At 45.0% G+C, this 15,901-nt stretch overlaps 2 protein-coding genes across 2 annotated transcripts in view; both read right to left on the bottom strand.

The window, feature by feature from the left end:
- The window catches only part of pik3c2b (phosphatidylinositol-4-phosphate 3-kinase, catalytic subunit type 2 beta), a 52,457-nt gene extending 51,625 nt beyond the window's left edge, over positions 1-832 (bottom strand). The window contains exon 1 of the mRNA XM_072440100.1: positions 481-832. The gene's annotated coding sequence lies outside the window, so the exon portion shown is untranslated. The remainder of the gene's footprint in view (positions 1-480) is intronic.
- A 6,670-nt stretch (positions 833-7,502) lies between these two features.
- The window catches only part of LOC140347587 (protein FAM107B-like), a 16,470-nt gene continuing 8,071 nt past the window's right edge, over positions 7,503-15,901 (bottom strand). The window contains exons 3-5 of the mRNA XM_072434105.1: positions 11,604-11,787; positions 8,679-8,838; positions 7,503-7,732 (exon numbers count right to left, since the gene is read on the bottom strand). Coding sequence (XP_072290206.1) covers positions 7,619-7,732; positions 8,679-8,838; positions 11,604-11,787 — 458 coding nt within the window. The 3' untranslated portion in view covers positions 7,503-7,618. The remainder of the gene's footprint in view (positions 7,733-8,678; positions 8,839-11,603; positions 11,788-15,901) is intronic.

Below are 15,901 nucleotides of genomic sequence, written 5' to 3'. Positions count from 1 at the left end.
GTTTTGTAGCTCATGTTTTTAGCTCATGTTTTTAGCTCATGTTTTGTAGCTCATGTTTTTAGCTCATGTTTTGTAGCTCATGTTTTGTAGCTCATGTTTTTAGCTCATGTTTCGTAGCTCACGTTTTTAGCTCATGTTTTTAGCTCATGTTTTGTAGCTCATGTTTTTAGCTCATGTTTTGTAGCTCATGTTTTTAGCTCATGTTTTGTAGCTCATGTTTTTAGCTCATGTTTTGTAGCTCATGTTTTGAGCTGTCAAATTGAAATGGTCACGTGACCCCTGTCTGCGGCGCTCGGATCCGTTTGGACAGTTTTATTCCGTTGCTGTCTACATTTTAACACAGTTTTGTTCATTTACATCAGCTCTGCTTCGGTCCCGGTTTTAGCCCTGTTTCTTGAGCCCGGTTCAGCCCAGTTATTACCCGGTTCGGCCCGGTTATTACCCGGTTATTACCCGGTTATTACCCGGTTTCATCCTCACCTGCGGCTCTTCTCCCGGTGCGGAGCGTGGTTCGGCTCTGCTCGGCTCTGCCCGGAGCAGTTCGGGTGTTTCCGGAGCGGTTCGGAGCGGTTCGGAGGCGGCTCGGTGCAGTGGTCCTGAGGATGCGGTGTCCGCTCCTCTCGCTCCGGTTGTTGTGGCTCTTTTCTGCGGTTACTGGGCAGATTTCGGTCCAGAAGGGACTCAGAGCGGGTCTCGGCTCCGGTACCGGCCCGGTAAAACCCCGGGGAGCCGCGCAGGTCCCGGAAAATCCCCGGTAAACGCGGTTATTCGGGAGAAAGTGCGGCGGGATGGCTCCAGTGGCAGCACGAGCCCCGGAAGAAACACACGCTCACTTCCGCTGCACACACAACTTCACAAAATAAAAGTATATTTTAGAAACGTTTTTAATTTTCCCCCGAAATAATTTTGAAGATTTAAACACTGCTGTTTAATTGTGATAAAATTTAATCAATCCATTCTTTAGTTGATTGTATTTTCTTTTCATATCCGGTCAATAAGTATAATTTAAGGAAGTTTGATTCCATCGCACATAAAGGATCATATTGTGGTTTTTCACACTAAATCAAAGCCTCAAACAGAAACAGAGGAACGACGCCCCCAGCGGAGGAGCTGTGCCAGTGCAGCCATGTTCAGAAGCGGCTTATGGAGCGAAATGATCATTTACAACATGTGTTTAACGTGTTTAACGTGTTTAACGTGTTTAACGTGTTTAACGTGTTTAATGTGTTTAACGTATTTAACGTGTGTGTTTAACGTGTTTAACGTGTTTATTGTGTTTAACGTGTTTAACGTGTTTAACGTGTTTAATGTGTTTAACGTATTCAACGTGTTTATTGTGTTTAACGTGTGTGTTTAACGTGTTTAACGTGTTTATTGTGTTTAACGTGTTTAAAGTGTTTAACATGTTTAACGTGTTTAAAGTGTTTAACATGTTTGACGTGTTTATTGTGTTTAACGTGTTTAAAGTGTTTAAAGTGTTTAAAGTGTTTCAAGTGTTTAACGTGTTTAAAGTGTTTAATGTGTTTAACGTGTTTAACGTGTTTAAAGTGTTTAAAGTGTTTAAAGTGTTTAACGTGTTTAACGTGTTTAAAGTGTTTAAAGTGTTTAATGGTTTAACGTGTTTAAAGTGTTTAAAGTGTTTAACGTGTTTAAAGTGTTTAAAGTGTTTAATGGTTTAACGTGTTTAAAGTGTTTAAAGTGTTTAAAGTGTTTAACGTGTTTAAAGTGTTTAAAGTGTTTAACGTGTTTAACGTGTTTAAAGTGTTTAAAGTGTTTAATGGTTTAAAGTGTTTAAAGTGTTTAAAGTGTTTAAAGTGTTTAAAGTGTTTAAAGTGTTTAAAGTGTTTAACGTGTTTAAAGTGTTTAAAGTGTTTAACGTGTTTAACGTGTTTAAAGTGTTTAAAGTGTTTAATGGTTTAAAGTGTTTAAAGTGTTTAAAGTGTTTAAAGTGTTTAACGTGTTTAAAGTGTTTAAAGTGTTTAAAGTGTTTAACGTGTTTAAAGTGTTCAAAGTGTTTAAAGTGTTTAAAGTGTTTAACGTGTTTAACGTGTTTAACGTGTTTAACGTGTTCAAAGTGTTTAAAGTGTTTAAAGTGTTTAAAGTGTTTAAAGTGTTCAAAGTGTTTAAAGTGTTTAACGTGTTTAAAGTGTTTAAAGTGTTTAACGTGTTTAAAGTGTTTAAAGTGTTTAAAGTGTTTAAAGTGTTTAACGTGTTTAAAGTGTTTAAATTGTTTAACGTGTTTAAAGTGTTTAAAGTGTTTAAAGTGTTTAACGTGTTTAACGTGTTTAACGTGTTTAACGTGTTTAATGTGTTTAATGTGTTTAACGTATTTAACGTGTGTGTTTAACGTGTTTAACGTGTTTATTGTGTTTAACGTGTTTAACGTGTTTAATGTGTTTAACGTGTTTAACGTGTTTAACGTGTTTAACGTGTTTAATGTGTTTAACGTGTTTAACGTGTTTATTGTGTTTAACGTGTTTAACGTGTTTAACGTGTTTAATGTGTTTAACGTATTCAACGTGTTTATTGTGTTTAACGTGTTTAACGTATTTAACGTGTTTATTGTGTTTAACGTGTTTAAAGTGTTTAACATGTTTAACGTGTTTAAAGTGTTTAACATGTTTGACGTGTTTATTGTGTTTAACGTGTTTAAAGTGTTTAAAGTGTTTATTGTGTTTAACATGTTTAACGTGTTTAACGTGTTTAATGTGTTTAACGTATTCAACGTGTTTATTGTGTTTAACGTGTTTAACGTGTTTAAAGTGTTTAAAGTGTTTCAAGTGTTTAACGTGTTTAAAGTGTTTAATGTGTTTAACGTGTTTAACGTGTTTAACGTGTTTAAAGTGTTTAAAGTGTTTCAAGTGTTTAACGTGTTTAAAGTGTTTAATGTGTTTAACGTGTTTAACGTGTTTAAAGTGTTTAAAGTGTTTAAAGTGTTTAACGTGTTTAACGTGTTTAAAGTGTTTAAAGTGTTTAATGGTTTAACGTGTTTAAAGTGTTTAAAGTGTTTAACGTGTTTAAAGTGTTTAAAGTGTTTAAAGTGTTTAATGGTTTAAAGTGTTTAAAGTGTTTAAAGTGTTTAAAGTGTTTAACGTGTTTAAAGTGTTTAAAGTGTTTAAAGTGTTTAACGTGTTTAAAGTGTTCAAAGTGTTTAAAGTGTTTAAAGTGTTTAACGTGTTTAACGTGTTTAACGTGTTTAACGTGTTCAAAGTGTTTAACGTGTTTAAAGTGTTTAAAGTGTTTAACGTGTTTAAAGTGTTTAAAGTGTTTAAAGTGTTTAAAGTGTTTAACGTGTTTAAAGTGTTTAAAGTGTTTAAAGTGTTTAAAGTGTTTAAAGTGTTTAAAGTGTTTAATGTGTTTAAAGTGTTCAAAGTGTTTAAAGTGTTTAACGTGTTTAAAGTGTTTAAAGTGTCTAACGTGTTTAAAGTGTTTAAAGTGTTTAAAGTGTTTAACGTGTTTAAAGTGTTTAAATTGTTTAACGTGTTTAAAGTGTTTAAAGTGTTTAACGTGTTTAAAGTGTTTAAAGTGTTTAAAGTGTTTAAAGTGTTTAAAGTGTTTAACGTGTTTAAAGTGTTTAAATTGTTTAACGTGTTTAAAGTGTTTAAAGTGTTTAAAGTGTTTAAATTGTTTAACGTGTTTAAAGTGTTTAAAGTGTTTAAAGTGTTTAACGTGTTTAAAGTGTTTAAAGTGTTTAAAGTGTTTAAAGTGTTTAACGTGTTTAAAGTGTTTAAAGTGTTTAACGTGTTTAAAGTGTTTAAAGTGTTTAACGTGTTTAAAGTGTTTAAAGTGTTTAACGTGTTTAACGTGTTTAACGTGTTTAAAGTGTTTAAAGTGTTTAACGTGTTTAACGTGTTTAACGTGTTTAAAGTGTTTAAAGTGTTTAACGTGTTTAAAGTGTTTAAAGTGTTTAAAGTGTTTAAAGTGTTTAACGTGTTTAAAGTGTTTAACGTGTTTAACGTGTTTAAAGTGTTTAAAGTGTTTAAAGTGTTTAACGTGTTTAAAGTGTTTAAAGTGTTTAAAGTGTTTAACGTGTTTAAAGTGTTTAAAGTGTTTAACGTGTTTAACGTGTTTAAAGTGTTTAAAGTGTTTAAAGTGTTTAACGTGTTTAAAGTGTTTAAAGTGTTTAACGTGTTTAACGTGTTTAAAGTGTTTAAAGTGTTTAACGTGTTTAACGTGTTTAACGTGTTTAACGTGTTTAACGTGTTTAAAGTGTTTAACGTGTTTAACGTCTTTAAAGTGTTTAAAGTGTTTAAAGTGTTTAAAGTGTTTAACGTGTTTAAAGTGTTTAAAGTGTTTAAAGTGTTTAAAGTGTTTAACGTGTTTAAAGTGTTTAAAGTGTTTAACGTGTTTAAAGTTTTTAAAGTGTTTAAAGTGTTTAAAGTGTTTAACGTGTTTAAAGTGTTTAAAGTGTTTAAAGTGTTTAAAGTGTTTAACGTGTTTAAAGTGTTTAAAGTGTTTAAAGTGTTTAACGTGTTTAACGTGTTTAAAGTGTTTAAAGTGTTTAACGTGTTTAACGTGTTTAACGTGTTTAAAGTGTTTAACGTGTTTAACGTGTTTAAAGTGTTTAACGTGTTTAACGTCTTTAAAGTGTTTAAAGTGTTTAAAGTGTTTAAAGTGTTTAACGTGTTTAAAGTGTTTAACGTGTTTAAAGTGTTTAACGTGTTTAAAGTGTTTAACGTGTTTAACGTGTTTAACGTGTTTAAAGTGTTTAACGTGTTTAACGTGTTTAACGTGTTTAAAGTGTTTAACGTGTTTAAAGTGTTTAACGTGTTTAACGTCTTTAAAGTGTTTAAACAGCTCTGACGTCACATGTCAGACAAAGCAACGTCTTTCAAATGATAATATTCATTCCTCATTAACATAATTAAAAGAATCCACAGCAGACGAGACGTAATTACATTTTATTTACAAATTATTAACATCAGAAATGAATTTATTCACAGATTTGACAAAATGAAAGTCTCAGCAGTAAAAGTGCATCAAAGGTTCATTCTGTGTTTTATTTGTGCAAAAACATTGGTTAGATTCAGTTTAAATTCAAGTGTTTAAAGTGTTTAAAGTGTTTAAAGTGTTTAAAGTGGCTCCTCCATGGCTCGTTTAGGCTTCAAACTGGAACTTTCCACATGAAACAAAAACTGGCACAAAGTTCCACGTCTGTGAAACACGTCGTCAGTAAAAGTCATAATGAGAAGGAAAAAGATTAGGCCCCGCCTCCATCTGACATAACCTTAAGTAGAATATTGTGACGGGCTAAGCTAAGCTAACTCTTCAAATACTGTTTACAACATACTGACATATAAAAATATAAAAATGAGCTAGCACTGAGCTAGCCCTGAGCTAGCCCTGAGTTATTCCTGAGCTAGCCCTGAGCTAGCACTGAGCTAGCAATGAGCTAGCCCTGAGTTAGCCCTGAGCTAGCCCTGAGCTAGTGATGAGCTAGCCCTGAGTTAGCCCTGAGTTAGCCCTGAGCTAGTCCTGAGCTAGCCCTGAGCTAGTGATGAGCTAGTGATAAGCTAGCCCTGAGCTAGCCCTGAGCTAGCCCTGAGCTAGTCCTGAGCTAGTCCTGAGCTAGCGATGAGCTTGACTTCAGAGCGTTACTCGGGCGTAAACAATATGACGAATGCTAAATTGCAGGATAAAGAATGTAAACGTTGATTGTCTCTAAATGGATTAAAGTCTTTGTAATGTGGTGTTTGATCCAGTGTCTGGAACGTTCCAGGAATCCACTGTTTAAAAATGTGCCCTATCAGATCTGTGGAGTGGCGAGCCACTCCACAGAAGAGTTTTTGAAACTTTCTGACCCAAACATGAAGAACCACAAAACCTGACATGATCTTTAAGACCCAGAAGGCAGTGGTTTAGTCCTGGTTCATTCCTGGTTTAGTCCTGGTTTAGTCCTGGTTTAGTCCTGGTTTAGTCCTGGTTTAGTCCTGGTTTAGTCCTGGTTTAGTCCTGGTTTAGACCTGGTTTAGTCCTGGTTTAGTCCTGGTTTAGTCCTGGTTTAGTCCTGGTTTAGGCCTGGTTTAGGCCTGGTTTAGACCTGGTTTAGTCCTGGTTTAGTCCTGGTTTAGTCCTGGTTTAGTCCTGGTTTAGGCCTGGTTTAGGCCTGGCTTAGTCCTCGTTTAGTCCTGGTTTAGACCTGGTTTAGACCTGGTTTAGACCTGGTTTGGACCTGGTTTAGACCTGGTTTAGACCTGGTTTAGTCCTGGTTTAGTCCTGGTTTAGTCCTGGTTTAGACCTGGTTTAGTCCTGGTTTAGTCCTGGTTTAGTCCTGGTTTAGTCCTGGTTTAGGCCTGGTTTAGACCTGGTTTAGTCCTGGTTTAGTCCTGGTTTAGTCCTGGTTTAGTCCTGGTTTAGTCCTGGTTTAGGCCTGGTTTAGGCCTGGCTTAGTCCTCGTTTAGTCCTGGTTTAGACCTGGTTTAGACCTGGTTTGGACCTGGTTTAGACCTGGTTTAGACCTGGTTTGGACCTGGTTTAGACCTGGTTTAGACCTGGTTTAGACCTGGTTTAGACCTGGTTTAGTCCTGGTTTAGTCCTGGTTTAGACCTGGTTTAGTCCTGGTTTAGTCCTGGTTTAGTCCTGGTTTAGGCCTGGTTTAGTCCTGGTTTAGTCCTGGTTTAGGCCTGGTTTAGGCCTGGCTTAGTCCTCGTTTAGTCCTGGTTTAGACCTGGTTTAGACCTGGTTTGGACCTGGTTTAGACCTGGTTTAGTCCTGGTTTAGTCCTGGTTTAGTCCTGGTTTAGTCCTGGTTTAGGCCTGGTTTAGGCCTGGCTTAGTCCTCGTTTAGTCCTGGTTTAGACCTGGTTTAGACCTGGTTTGGACCTGGTTTAGACCTGGTTTAGACCTGGTTTGGACCTGGTTTAGACCTGGTTTGGACCTGGTTTAGACCTGGTTTAGACCTGGTTTAGACCTGGTTTAGACCTGGTTTGGACCTGGTTTAGACCTGGTTTGGACCTGGTTTAGACCTGGTTTAGACCTGGTTTAGACCTGGTTTAGACCTGGTTTAGACCTGGTTTGGACCTGGTTTAGACCTGGTTTGGACCTGGTTTAGACCTGGTTTAGACCTGGTTTAGACCTGGTTTAGACCTGGTTTAGACCTGGTTTAGACCTGGTTTAGACCTGGTTTAGACCTGGTTTGGACCTGGTTTGGACCTGGTTTAGACCTGGTTTAGACCTGGTTTAGACCTGGTTTAGACCTGGTTTAGACCTGGTTTAGACCTGGTTTAGACCTGGTTTGGACCTGGTTTAGACCTGGTTTGGACCTGGTTTAGACCTGGTTTAGACCTGGTTTAGACCTGGTTTGGACCTGGTTTGGACCTGGTTTAGACCTGGTTTAGACCTGGTTTGGACCTGGTTTAGACCTGGTTTAGACCTGGTTTAGACCTGGTTTAGACCTGGTTTAGACCTGGTTTAGACCTGGTTTGGACCTGGTTTGGACCTGGTTTAGACCTGGTTTAGACCTGGTTTAGACCTGGTTTAGACCTGGTTTGGACCTGGTTTGGACCTGGTTTAGACCTGGTTTAGACCTGGTTTAGACCTGGTTTAGACCTGGTTTAGACCTGGTTTAGACCTGGTTTGGACCTGGTTTGGACCTGGTTTAGACCTGGTTTAGACCTGGTTTAGACCTGGTCCTGGTGGAAGTCCCGGCTGGTCCTCTTCAGCTTCTCCTTGACTTGAATAAACTCTGGAGCTCGACTTGACTCCAGTTTCTGCTTCTGCTCCTGATGCTCCAACTGCAAAACAAACAGTGCCAGAGTCAGGACTAAACATGGACCGGCCTCCTGCTGGTGCCAGAGTCAGGACTAAACATGGACCGGCCTCCTGCTGGTGCCAGAGTCAGGACTAAACATGGAGCGGCCTCCTGCTGGTGCCAGAGTCAGGACTAAACATGGACCGGCCTCCTGCTGGTGCCAGAGTCAGGACTAAACATGGAGCGGCCTCCTGCTGGTGCCAGAGTCAGGACTAAACATGGAGCGGCCTCCTGCTGGTGCCAGAGTCAGGACTAAACATGGACCGGCCTCCTGCTGGTGCCAGAGTCAGGACTAAACATGGACCGGCCTCCTGCTGGTGCCAGAGTCAGGACTAAACATGGACCGGCCTCCTGCTGGTGCCAGAGTCAGGACTAAACATGGACTGGCCTCCTGCTGGTGCCAGAGTCAGGACTAAACATGGAGCGGCCTCCTGCTGGTGCCAGAGTCAGGACTAAACATGGACTGGCCTCCTGCTGGTGCCAGAGTCAGGACTAAACATGGGCCGGCCTCCTGCTGGTGCCAGAGTCAGGACTAAACATGGACCGGCCTCCTGCTGGTGCCAGAGTCAGGACTAAACATGGAGCGGCCTCCTGCTGGTGCCAGAGTCAGGACTAAACATGGAGCGGCCTCCTGCTGGTGCCAGAGTCAGGACTAAACATGGACCGGCCTCCTGCTGGTGCCAGAGTCAGGACTAAACATGGACTGGCCTCCTGCTGGTGCCCAGAGTCAGGACTAAACATGGAGCGGCCTCCTGCTGGTGCCAGAGTCAGGACTAAACATGGACCGGCCTCCTGCTGGTGCCAGAGTCAGGACTAAACATGGAGCGGCCTCCTGCTGGTGCCAGAGTCAGGACTAAACATGGAGCGGCCTCTTGCTGGAGCCTCAGAAGTTGTGCTGCCCTGCGGTGAGGAGCTTGTGGCTTCTGTACCTCCTCCAGGATGTGGTGTCGTCGCTGAAGCTCTTGTTCCAGAGGAGAGAGCTTCTTGTGGGCCTCTTCCTCCTGCTTCCTCAGCTTTATCTTCTGCTCTCTCCTCCGAGCCTCCAACACACGCTGCAGCTCTGGCTTCAGCTCCACACAGTCTCCAGACCTGAGGAACACCACAAACATGAGTCTCCAGACCTGAGGAACCTCAGACCTCAGAGGAACCTCAGAGGAACCTCAGACCTCAGAGGAACCTCAGAGGAACCTCAGACCTCAGAGGAACATCAGACCTCAGAGGAACCTCAGACCTCAGAGGAACCTCAGAGGAACATCAGACCTCAGAGGAACCTCAGACCTCAGAGGAACATCAGAGGAACCTCAGCCTGAATAATACATGAGCTGAAGCTGAAGCTCTTTCCATCTCTCTGAGCTCTCGTGAGGCATGTTTCCACTGGTTCAGTCTGAAGTCTCTGATCCCTCACACACGCAAGCTTTAGCCACCACCCTGGGTTCTCACCGTTTGCAGGAGGTCAACAGTTCTTGGTTCTCACCGTTTGCAGGAGGTCAACAGTTCTGGGTTCTCACCGTTTGCAGGAGGTCAACAGTTCTGGGTTCTCATTGTTTGCAGGAGGTCAACAGTTCTGGGTTCTCACCATTTGCAGGAGGTCAACAGTTCTTGGTTCTCACCGTTTGCAGGAGGTCAACAGTTCTGGGTTCTCACCGTTTGCAGGAGGTCAACAGTTCTTGGTTCTCACCGTTTGCAGGAGGTCAACAGTTCTGGGTTCTCATTGTTTGCAGGAGGTCAACAGTTCTGGGTTCTCACCGTTTGCAGGAGGTCAACAGTTCTGGGTTCTCATTGTTTGCAGGAGGTCAACAGTTCTGGGTTCTCACCGTTTGCAGGAGGTCAACAGTTCTTGGTTCTCACCGTTTGCAGGAGGTCAACAGTTCTGGGTTCTCACCGTTTGCAGGAGGTCAACAGTTCTTGGTTCTCACCGTTTGCAGGAGGTCAACAGTTCTGGGTTCTCATTGTTTGCAGGAGGTCAACAGTTCTGGGTTCTCACCGTTTGCAGGAGGTCAACAGTTCTTGGTTCTCACCGTTTGCAGGAGGTCAACAGTTCTGGGTTCTCACCGTTTGCAGGAGGTCAACAGTTCTTGGTTCTCACCGTTTGCAGGAGGTCAACAGTTCTGGGTTCTCACCGTTTGCAGGAGGTCAACAGTTCTTGGTTCTCACCGTTTGCAGGAGGTCAACAGTTCTGGGTTCTCATTGTTTGCAGGAGGTCAACAGTTCTGGGTTCTCACCGTTTGCAGGAGGTCAACAGTTCTTGGTTCTCACCGTTTGCAGGAGGTCAACAGTTCTGGGTTCTCACCGTTTGCAGGAGGTCAACAGTTCTTGGTTCTCACCGTTTGCAGGAGGTCAACAGTTCTGGGTTCTCACCATTTGCAGGAGGTCAACAGTTCTTGGTTCTCACCGTTTGCAGGAGGTCAACAGTTCTGGGTTCTCACCGTTTGCAGGAGGTCAACAGTTCTTGGTTCTCACCGTTTGCAGGAGGTCAACAGTTCTGGGTTCTCACCGTTTGCAGGAGGTCAACAGTTCTGGGTTCTCATTGTTTGCAGGAGGTCAACAGTTCTGGGTTCTCACCGTTTGCAGGAGGTCAACAGTTCTTGGTTCTCACCGTTTGCAGGAGGTCAACAGTTCTGGGTTCTCACCGTTTGCAGGAGGTCAACAGTTCTTGGTTCTCACCGTTTGCAGGAGGTCAACAGTTCTGGGTTCTCACCATTTGCAGGAGGTCAACAGTTCTTGGTTCTCACCGTTTGCAGGAGGTCAACAGTTCTGGGTTCTCACCGTTTGCAGGAGGTCAACAGTTCTTGGTTCTCACCGTTTGCAGGAGGTCAACAGTTCTGGGTTCTCACCGTTTGCAGGAGGTCAACAGTTCTGGGTTCTCACCGTTTGCAGGAGGTCAACAGTTCTTGGTTCTCACCGTTTGCAGGAGGTCAACAGTTCTGGGTTCTCATTGTTTGCAGGAGGTCAACAGTTCTTGGTTCTCACCGTTTGCAGGAGGTCAACAGTTCTGGGTTCTCACCGTTTGCAGGAGGTCAACAGTTCTGGGTTCTCATTGTTTGCAGGAGGTCAACAGTTCTGGGTTCTCACCGTTTGCAGGAGGTCAACAGTTCTGGGTTCTCATTGTTTGCAGGAGGTCAACAGTTCTGGGTTCTCACCGTTTGCAGGAGGTCAACAGTTCTTGGTTCTCACCGTTTGCAGGAGGTCAACAGTTCTGGGTTCTCACCATTTGCAGGAGGTCAACAGTTCTTGGTTCTCACCGTTTGCAGGAGGTCAACAGTTCTGGGTTCTCACCGTTTGCAGGAGGTCAACAGTTCTTGGTTCTCACCGTTTGCAGGAGGTCAACAGTTCTGGGTTCTCACCGTTTGCAGGAGGTCAACAGTTCTGGGTTCTCATTGTTTGCAGGAGGTCAACAGTTCTGGGTTCTCACCGTTTGCAGGAGGTCAACAGTTCTTGGTTCTCACCGTTTGCAGGAGGTCAACAGTTCTGGGTTCTCACCGTTTGCAGGAGGTCAACAGTTCTTGGTTCTCACCGTTTGCAGGAGGTCAACAGTTCTGGGTTCTCACCGTTTGCAGGAGGTCAACAGTTCTGGGTTCTCACCGTTTGCAGGAGGTCAACAGTTCTTGGTTCTCACCGTTTGCAGGAGGTCAACAGTTCTGGGTTCTCACCGTTTGCAGGAGGTCAACAGTTCTGGGTTCTCATTGTTTGCAGGAGGTCAACAGTTCTGGGTTCTCACCGTTTGCAGGAGGTCAACAGTTCTGGGTTCTCATTGTTTGCAGGAGGTCAACAGTTCTGGGTTCTCACCGTTTGCAGGAGGTCAACAGTTCTGGGTTCTCACCATTTGCAGGAGGTCAACAGTTCTTGGTTCTCACCGTTTGCAGGACGTCAACAGTTCTCGGTGCAGTTCTCGGTGGCTCTTGGACTCTTTCACTGGGTTGCTGAGTTTGCGCGGTTTGATGATGTCATCATCATGAGACTCGTAGTCAGGAGGCGGGACATAAGTGCTGACGGGGGAGGACTTCCTGTCAGAGCGCTGCAACTCTGCGTACGCTGAGACTGGAGGGAGAGAGAGGTCAGAGGTCAGGGGTCAGGGGTCAGGGAGGGCAACTGACACACACGCCAAGACTGAAGAGAGAGAGGTCAGAGGTCAGAGGTCAGGGGTCAGGGAGGGCATCTGACACACACGAGACTGAAGAGAGAAAGGTCAGAGGTCAGGGAGGGCATCTGACACACACGCTAAGACTGAAGAGAGAGAGGTCAGAGGTCAGAGGTCAGGGGTCAGGGAGGGCATCTGATACACACGAGACTGAAGAGAGAAAGGTCAGAGGTCAGGAGGGCATGTGACACACACGCCAAGACTGAAGAGAGAGAGGTCAGAGGTCAGAGGTCAGGGGTCAGGGAGGGCATCTGATACACACGAGACTGAAGAGAGAAAGGTCAGAGGTCAGGAGGGCATGTGACACACACGCCAAGACTGAAGAGAGAGAGGTCAGAGGTCAGAGGTCAGGGGTCAGGGAGGGCATCTGATACACACGAGACTGAAGAGAGAAAGGTCAGAGGTCAGGAGGGCATGTGACACACGCCGAGATTGATGAGAGAGAGGTCAGAGGTCAGGGAGGGAATCTGAAATCTTCAGTCACAGATTTAGACTTTTATTTGTCTCAGTTTCAGCTCCAGCTCAAGTCTAAGAAACTCCTGCTCCTGACTCGGGTTTCATCAAACAATGAGATAAAGTTCAGCTGCAACATGAGACTCAACCAGATCACAGTCTCTTTAGACCCGCTTTAGTCCCGCTTTAGACCCGCTTTAGACCCGCTTTATACCCGCTTTAGACCCGCTTTATACCCGCTTTAGACCCGCTTTAGTCCCGCTTTAGACCCGCTTTAGACCCGCTTTAGTCCCGCTTTAGACCTGCTTTAGACCCGCTTTATACCCGCTTTAGACCCGCTTTAGACCCGCTTTATACCCGCTTTAGACCCGCTTTAGACCCGCTTTATACCCGCTTTAGACCCGCTTTAGACCCGCTTTAGACCCGCTTTAGACCCGCTTTAGACCCGCTTTATACCCGCTTTAGACCCGCTTTAGACCCGCTTTAGACCCGCTTTAGACCCGCTTTAGTCCCGCTTTAGACCCGCTTTAGACCCGCTTTAGACCCGCTTTAGTCCCGCTTTAGACCCGCTTTAGACCCGCTTTAGTCCCGCTTTAGACCCGCTTTAGTCCCGCTTTAGACCCGCTTTAGACCCGCTTTAGACCCGCTTTAGTCCCGCTTTAGACCCGCTTTAGTCGCGCTCTAGTCCTGCTTTAGACCCGCTTTAGACCCGCTTTAGACCCGTTTTAGACCCGCTTTAGACCCGTTTTAGACCCGCTTTAGACCCGCTTTAGTCCCGCTTTAGACCCGCTTTAGACCCGCTTTAGACCCGCTTTAGTCCCGCTTTAGACCCGCTTTAGACCCGCTTTAGACCCACTTTAGACCCGCTTTAGTCCCGCTTTAGACCCGCTTTAGACCCGCTTTAGACCCGCTTTAGTCCCGCTTTAGACCCGCTTTAGACCCGCTTTAGACCCGCTTTAGTCCCGCTTTAGACCCGCTTTAGACCCGCTTTAGACCCGCTTTAGACCCGCTTTAGTCCCGCTTTAGACCCGCTTTAGACCCACTTTAGACCCGCTTTAGTCCCGCTTTAGACCCGCTTTAGACCCGCTTTAGACCCGCTTTAGTCCCGCTTTAGACCCGCTTAGACCCGCTTTAAACCCGCTTTAAACCCGCTTTAGACCCGCTTTAGACCCGCTTTAGACCCGCTTTAGACCCGCTTTAGTCCCGCTTTAGACCCGCTTTAGACCCGCTTTAGTCCCGCTTTAGACCCGCTTTAGACCCGCTTTAGTCGCGCTCTAGTCCCGCTTTAGTCCCGCTTTAGACCCGCTTTAGACCCGCTTTAGTCCCGCTTTAGACCCGCTTTAGACCCGCTTTAGACCCGCTTTAGTCCCGCTTTAGACCCGCTTTAGTCGCGCTCTAGTCCTGCTTTAGACCCGCTTTAGACCCGCTTTAGTCCCGCTTTAGACCCGCTTTAGACCCGCTTTAGTCCCGCTTTAGACCCGCTTTAGTCCCGCTTTAGACCCGCTTTAGACCCGCTTTAGTCCCGCTTTAGACCTGCTTTAGACCCGCTTTAGACCCGCTTTAGACCCGTTTTAGACCCGCTTTAGACCCGTTTTAGACCCGCTTTAGACCCGCTTTAGTCCTGCTTTAGACCCGCTTTAGACCCGCTTTAGACCCGTTTTAGACCCGCTTTAGACCCGCTTTAGACCAGCTTTAGTCCCGCTTTAGACCCGCTTTAGACCCGCTTTAGTCCCGCTTTAGTCCCGCTTTAGACCCGCTTTAGACCCGCTTTAGACCCGCTTTAGACCCGCTTTAGACCCGCTTTAGTCCCGCTTTAGACCCGCTTTAGACCCGCTTTAGACCCGCTTTAGACCCGCTTTAGTCCCGCTTTAGACCCGCTTTAAACCCGCTTTAGTCCTGGTTTAGTCCTGGTTTAGATCTGGTTTAGACCTGGTTTAGTCCTGGTTTAGACCTGGTTTAGTCCTGGTTTAGACCTGGTTTAGACCTGGTTTAGTCCTGGTTTAGTCCTGGTTTAGTCCTGGTTAGACCTGGTTTAGTCCTGGTTTAGACCTGGTTTAGTCCTGGTTTAGATCTGGTTTAGTCCTGGTTTAGATCTGGTTTAGTCCTGGTTTAGTCCTGGTTAGACCTGGTTTAGTCCTGGTTTAGACCTGGTTTAGTCCTGGTTTAGATCTGGTTTAGTCCTGGTTTAGATCTGGTTTAGACCTGGTTTAGTCCTGGTTTAGTCCTGGTTTAGTCCTGGTTAGACCTGGTTTAGTCCTGGTTTAGACCTGGTTTAGTCCTGGTTTAGATCTGGTTTAGTCCTGGTTTAGATCTGGTTTAGTCCTGGTTTAGTCCTGAGGAAGTGGATTTGAAACTGGATCAGGGCTGGACTGAGAAAATCAATGTAACACATGAGAGCTGGACCAGGACCAAAGGAGCACAAAACAAGGACAAAACCTGGTCCCAGACCAGGTCTAAACCAGGACTAAACCAGGTCTAAACCAGGACTAAACCAGGTCTAAACCAGGACTAAAGCAGGACTAAACCAGGACTAAACCAGATCCAGAGAAAGACAGAGCGTCTCAAACTGAAGTCCCTAAATTCTGTCCCAAAGCTCGGTCCAAAGAGCAACTGATAAACTGCACAAACATTTAACTCATAGACCAGGACCAGGACCAGGACCAGGACCAGGACCAGGACCAGGACCAGGACCAGGACCAGGACCAGCACCAGATCCAGGACCAGGACCAGGACCAGCACCAGATCCAGGACCAGGACCAGGACCAGGACCAGGACCAGGACCAGGACCAGATCCAGGACCAGGACCAGGACCAGGTCCAGGACCAGGACCAGGACCAGGACCAGGACCAGGACCAGGTCCAGGACCAGGACCAGGACCAGGACCAGGACCAGGACCAGGACCAGGACCAGGACCAGGACCAGGACCAGGACCAGGACCAGGACCAGGATCAGGACCAGGACCAGGACCAGGATCAGGACTTACCTGACTTGACCATGCCTCCTCCTCTGAGCTGCTCCATCCCGGCTCTGACTGACACAGGCTCCAGCGGCACTGGTCATGTGACACGACCATTGATATGCGCGAGTTTTTCACACGAGACATAAAGCAGGACTAAACCAGGACTAAACCAGGACTAAACCAGGTCTAAACCAGGACTAAATCAGGTCTAAACCAGGACTAAACCAGGTCTAAACCAGGTCTAAACCAGGACTAAACCAGGTCTAAACCAGGACTAAACCAGGTCTAAACCAGGACTAAACCAGGTCTAAACCAGGACTAAACCAGGTCTAAACCAGGTCTAAACCAGGACTAAACCAGGTCTAAACCAGGACTAAACCAGGACTAATAACGACTTGTTTTAGTTCCAGTTTAGACATCATCAGGTTCTGTTTGCAGCTATTGTTTTTGCCTAATTCAAACTGACACGTTCCTCACAAGTAAAAGAAAAAAAGCAACATTTGGTTTTGATGACAAAAACAGAAAGTGATTTTTTTGAAGCAGCGATAGTTCTGGTCCTGGTCCTGGTCCTGGTCCTGGTCCTGGTCCTGGTCCTGGTCCTG

The sequence above is a fragment of the Eucyclogobius newberryi genome, unplaced genomic scaffold (genome assembly GCF_026437365.1).
Source record: "Eucyclogobius newberryi isolate DKJ021-1_F unplaced genomic scaffold, fEucNew1.0.hap1 SCAF_11, whole genome shotgun sequence".
Classification (NCBI taxonomy): domain Eukaryota; kingdom Metazoa; phylum Chordata; class Actinopteri; order Gobiiformes; family Gobiidae; genus Eucyclogobius; species Eucyclogobius newberryi.
The sequence above is the reverse complement of the archived record's forward strand: the minus strand, read 5'-3'. Positions and strand labels throughout refer to the sequence as shown.